The sequence below is a fragment of the Condylura cristata genome, unplaced genomic scaffold, assembly GCF_000260355.1.
Source record: "Condylura cristata isolate star-nosed mole 26May11 unplaced genomic scaffold, ConCri1.0 scaffold00033, whole genome shotgun sequence".
NCBI classification, from domain to species: Eukaryota; Metazoa; Chordata; class Mammalia; order Eulipotyphla; family Talpidae; genus Condylura; species Condylura cristata.
The window spans coordinates 10,952,007-10,958,091 of record NW_004567134.1 but is presented as its reverse complement, the minus strand read 5'-3'; the positions used below and the strand labels follow the sequence as shown (position 1 = coordinate 10,958,091).

At 44.7% G+C, this 6,085-nt stretch overlaps 1 protein-coding gene across 1 annotated transcript in view; it reads right to left on the bottom strand.

The window, feature by feature from the left end:
- Positions 1 to 589: 589 nt before the first annotated feature.
- ACPP (acid phosphatase, prostate) overlaps positions 590 to 6,085 on the bottom strand; it is a 34,735-nt gene continuing 29,239 nt past the window's right edge. Inside the window, exon 10 of the mRNA XM_004692193.1 lies at positions 590 to 708. Coding sequence (XP_004692250.1) covers positions 590 to 708 — 119 coding nt within the window. The remainder of the gene's footprint in view (positions 709 to 6,085) is intronic.

Below are 6,085 nucleotides of genomic sequence, written 5' to 3'. Positions count from 1 at the left end.
ATGAGATAAGGTTCTGTGTACTTGCTAGTATAGAGGCCTTTATCCGACAATCTGCAGCTTGCAACAGTAGGCAGATACTTCTTTGCAGGACCGTGATATGTTTGTATTCACCTACTTCACAGCCAAAGAAGAGGTCAATTTATACCTTCTGATTGGGTCTTATATCTTAGGAATCATTCTACGTACTACTACTTCTAGTCTAGTTCTCCCCTTATTCGGCTTTCTTTAATCTATGTCTTTGTCACACCTTGTAACTTCTTTTCTTCTTTGCAGAAGGCTGATTGGAACGTGGCTTCTTATCTCTCCCTTTGCAGAAGAGCTATATTCTAGCTGAAGGAGAGGCCCACACTCCAAGAAGTTCAAGGACAAGAGGACCTAGTTAATCGCCCGGGTGGTCACGCGTCAGTCAGTCCAACACTGTTCCTGGGTCATGGTGCGTTTGGCCTTGCTTCAGGTAGCCTCAAGAGGAGAGTGTGGCGGAGGGCAGGGTGTGCCCACATGGAAAGCCTGTCCTTTGAGCGCGAATCACCCGGAGACGCTGCATCGCGGGAGGCCGGCCTGGCTCGCCTGCCCTTACTCGATCATCGGCTCAGATGTTCCGATAGGATTCTCTCTGCCAGCAGGGCCCATAGCGAATGAGGGTAAACAGCAGCAGCAAGAGCACAGCGAACACCACGCAAAAGGCAATGGCAAGGATGATCTTCAGAACTGTGGGAAAGAGGAAACGTAACGTAAAAGTAGTCCGTTAGGAAAGTAGAAAGGTCACATAGTGTTGCTTTTAGCCTTAATTGTTAATTTCAGCAGCGTTTCTGAAGCAGCCTTGAACTCAGCAGTGTGGTGGAAAAGAGCACTGGACTATGGGCCCTCCCTGGTGGTACAGGGAGTTAAGGTGCAGCACTATGAAGCTGTCCACAGCCACTGCAGTATGAGTTCGAACACTGGCCATGGAGTGACCCACACGGCACAGCAGACCTCTCCTGTCTCCTGGCTGCTCCCCTCAGCAGTGTATTTCAGTCGATCTGCTTGTACTGCTCCCCACTCTGTCACTGGTGAATTTTCTTACCCTCCTCCCCCCCACCCCCTGCTCCCCACCTCTGGCCTATACCCCAGCTCTTGTATGCATTAAAAAAAAAAAAGAAGAGGCCCTCCCTGGTGGCGCAGCAGGTTAAAGCACTGCATTAAGAAGTTTAAGCCACTTCCGCATGAGTTCGATCCCCGCCTGCCCTGGAGGAGATCCACATGGCAAAGCAGACCTCTCCTGACCCACCCGCTGCTCCCCTCAGCAGTGTACTTCATCCATCTGCCTGTTCTGCTTCCCGCTCTGTCTCTGGTGAAGCCGCTCACCCTCCGCATCTCTGGCCTATACCCCGGTTCTGTATAAATAAATAAATCTTAAAAAAAAAAAAAAAAAGAAGAATACTGGACTAGGTAGGAGTCAGGATGACCTCGGCTCTGATTCCAGCATGACTTTGACCTTCAGGCACAGAGCTTCCATTGTAAAGGGAGGTGACTGCGGTATTGCTGAGGCTCTCTTGCAGCACTGCCTTCATGTGTTTTTCTACACTTAAAATGATCCATTGTTCATGATCTCGGGGTCAAGAAAGATTCTGAATCCTCAAATCTCATTCTTTCCATGAGGACTGACTATTTAAGAGTGCAATACCTCTCCCCAGCAACCCCCAGCTTGGCTGTCTACCCTCGCCTTCCAAAGAACTTATTTATTATGTTTCTTAATTTTCCCACTTTCTCTTTAATAGAATGTAAAGGCAGGGAGCTTTGTATTTTGTCCATGAACGTATCCCAAGCACTTAGAACAGTATCTGGTGCAGAGCAGGCACTTAATAAATTTTAATAAATTAAGAAATTAATGATCTAAAATGCCTGTGTTACAGCTCTTATCTGTTATGTCAGAACGCCTCTTAGCATTATGAGTTAGTGAATATTAATAAAATTAGATTAATAAAATTAGGTGGGTGGGTGCCATTAACACTGGAGAGAGTTAATGTAAAGTTGGAGAGAAATGAATAGAATTGAAGAAGGAAGAAAAGAAGTAAGTAGAAATGAAAGGAAAAGGCCAAGATGGTGATTATGAAAAATTAAATTTCTTTTGGCCCTCCCTGGTGCCACAATGGGTGAAAGCACAAGCTAGCCACAGCCGCTTCAATGTGAGTTCGATCCCGCCCGCCCCAGGTGACCCACATGGCCCAACAGACCTCTCCTGACCCGCCCTCTGCTCCCCTCAGCAGTATACTTGGTCCATCTGACTGTTCTACTCCCCACTGTCTCTGGTGAAGCCTCTCACCACCCCTACCCTCTGTCCTGTGCCCAGTTCCATATGCATAAATAAATAAATCTTAAAAAAACATAAAATGTCTTTTCAGCTTTCTGCATTTGGAATTTATTTTCAATGATTTCAATTGGCTGTTGCTGAGTGCCCACTCTTTCCTGCCTAGACAGTGAGCACAGCCAGGCAGATGTGTGTTGGGTTCTGGGGTTCCCTGGGCCCCTGTTCTTGAGAAGCTCAGTATATAGTGGAAGAAGCAGCTAGACAGTAGTAAAATAGAGGAGTGAAGAATGGGACATAGAGAAAGTTGCAATTAACACAGCATGCCCCGTTTGGAAGAACATTTGGAAAGTGTTATGAGAAAATGAAAAGATAGAACGTCTTTAAGTTGAACAGAGTTTAAGATTTTTTTACTTGAGACAGACGAGGTATGTTTGGGATCTAAGCACTTGTATGTGGCTGTGGTATGGATTATGGGAGGTGACACTAGATATGTGCTGGGCCCTGAGTTTTTTTTGGGGGGGGGGTCTGTTTTCTCCAGTATAAATGGAATCCTCAGCAGCTCCTATACGTACTAGTGACACAAACCGTTTATGTTAACACACACACATGCACACACAACAGCAACAACCCAAAGTTGTGGGAAAAGCGTGGTAGAAATAGATCTTATAGGTAGGTGTTAAAATGCCTTTGATAATTCTGGCCCTGAGCTCACAGGGGAGGGGATTTAGGATTCTCCTGAAGTAGACTTGAGGTGGTTTCTCATGGACCACATATACTAGTAAAGGTCAAGTTGACCCTATGGGTTCTAGCTTGAGCGAATGAGAAGATGAACAGGTGTGAACTGAGATTGCACATTAAAAAAAGGGTCAATTTAGAGTAGGAGTCAAAAAGAGTGATTCAAATAAAGGATTGAGATAAATTTGTTTCCTTATACAATCCATGGACAACTGATATAAAAATACAGGCCTAGAATTCTGTACATATATATGGAGATAAAGCTGTGGGCATAGCAGATGGAGCCTCGATAATACTACAACGTATCACTGAGTGTGGAATGAAGGACCCAAGAACAGGAATCCAGGACACAATCATTTAGGGACTTGTAGGAAATCAGCCTCCCTCTCTGTTTCAAATGCTAGGCTCCCTTGTACAGTAAAGGATTTTGTGAGTTTGACAGAGTAATGTTCTAGACCTGAGGGTGAGGACTCCATTGTATCTCATAGCAAAGCAGTCTGGTGCAGGTAAGGCTTACTGCCTGGGAACACGTGAGCTGCTACAGGCAGTGAGAATCCATCCTACAGTTCTGAAAATGACTTTGGCCATCCCTTTCAGAAGCCTCTTCCTCTCGCCACTCATCCTCAAGTCCTGTCTACTCTTCCTTTCTTGCTCATTTACACTCCCCCACCCCAACTGTTTTCCCTGCTCTGAGTCTTGCTCCTCTCCAGTCTGCTCTCCCAACTGAAGCCAAAGAGGTCTCTCTCACACAAGCCTCCTAAGGAGGAACAAGTAAAAGAATAAAGGCAGGTTAAAGCTGTATTCTGAGGGCCCTCTCTGGTGGTGCATCAGGTTAAAGCACAGCACTGTGAAGCTATCCGCAGCCATTGTAGCAAGAGTTTGATCCCTAGCCTGGCGGGGGCGTTGGGGGTGGGAGGAAGGTTGGTGGGTGGCCCACACAGTGTGGCAGACTCCTCTGACCCCACCCACTGCTCCCCTCAGCAGTGTTTTTCAGTCAATGTGCCTGTTCTGCTCCCCACTCTGTCTCTGGTGAGTCCTCTCAACCCCTCACCTCTGGCCTGTACCCCAGTTTTTGTATAAATAAATAAGTCTGAAACTTGACTGGGAAACTTGAGGAACTTCAGTAGGTTATGTTGCTCTTCTGTGGTCATATTATGAGAATTTTAAAAAGCAAGATGGAATTAGAAATCTGGGGAAAGTAACAATATCTTCCTGCAGAAAACAGACTCCAGGAAGGGTAACTGCATTGACCAGATAGCGCTGAATGGTCCTGCCCAGGCTGAAATAGAAAGTGCAACTCACATAGTTGGAAATGGTGATGGTAAGTTTCCTCTCCACTAAGTAGGTCAGAAAGACAGGCTGGTGTGATCTAGGCTGGGATTGTGGTGTGGGGGGCAGAGCAGGGGGTGGGAGGGACCCTCACTATGCTGTCTGAATTGTCTAGGTAGAGGGCACGAGAGGATGAAGATGTGGGATGAGAAATTATTCCCAGGTCTAATCAAGATAGAAAAAGAGGTGGAGGAAATGTAACTATACATTCATTGAACAAATACTGAGAATCAATCCACATCAGGCACAAGCATTCCTGGGCTGAGGACAGATATAACGGACAACATAACAGGTAAAAATCCTTGCTTTTGTGGAGATGACATTCATTTTTATTTTATTAGAATTGGCCCCTTAAGTGAAACCTGTAGGATAATCTTTGAATTCTGAATTTTCTGCTGAGAAACTACTCCATCCTGTCTAGCTTCAAGCATTAGGACATCTGATAAATTCCTTTCTAGTACCTTATACCACACTATTAGAAAAGGCCATCCGAATGGGTTTGAAATGTTACAATTGCCACCTCCTGCAGGAAGCCTTCCCTGATATTCCTGTCTCCCTCCCGCTAGGTTAACTCTTGTTCTCAGAACAAACCTTATAGTCATAGGACATAACTCTTGTTATTCTGTATAACATATCTCTATCTCTTTGCTCCCTCATTACATTATAAATTTCCCAAGAACATTTTCTGACTAGGTACTGCCTTAAGTAGATCAAAGAGCCATCCATCAAATTAGTCTTCAAGTAGTAAATTACAACCTAAATATATGTTCTTTTCCTCTATTTAAAAAATTGCATTATTTTTATTAAGGTTCCCTTGGTTTACAAGACTGTATATGATGTCAGGGCATATCTTCAGACATATGTTACCACAGCACACCCATAATAGCATCCTAATCCTCCACCATAGCCCTCTAGATCACCTCCCATTGACCCCCCCAACCCCCAAGTCTTCCTCTGGTGGCCTCAATTCTGCAGGTAGTTTTCTAGGGTTTGTTTCAGTTTAGTTTTGTCCTGTCCTTTGCTTTGTGTCTTTCTATTTCACATCTGTCACTTGTCTTTCTCCTAACTTACTTTGTTTGCTATAATCCACTTCACTCCCATCCATATTGTTGAGAATGGCAGGATTTCATCCTTCTTTCTTTTTTGATAGCTCAGTCGTAAACCACTTTATCTACACCACATCTTATTGTCTGTCACTCAGGTTGTTTCCAGAGTTAATTACTGTAAGTAGTGCTGCAAGGAATATAGATGAGCAACTATCCTTCAGATTTGTACTTTTATAATCTTCAGCTGGATCCTAGAGGTGGATTCTCTGGGTCAGCTAGCAGATCTTCTTTCAGTCATTTGAGAGGCACCCACACTGCTCCCATGGGGGCCAGCCCCAATTCATTTGCCCCAGTTCACTCCCTCCAAGAGGGTAGGAGAGTTCTTTTTCTCCCCACACTCTCACTATTTCCTGTTGTTTTCGGCCTTTTTGATGCGGGGCCATTCTCACACATGTGAGGTGGTGTCTCATTGTGGTTTCACTTGTATTTCCCAGATGCTGAGTGAGGGTGAGCATTTTTCTTGTGCGGGCTGGCCTTCTGGGTGTCTATTTTTTGGAGTCTAATTAGATCTTCTGCCCAATTTTCTGATTGGATTATTTGTCTTGTTAACTTGTATGAGTTCTTTGTAGATCTGGGAGATTAGCCCTTGTCTTGAATGATATGCAAATACTTTCTCCTGTTCACTATG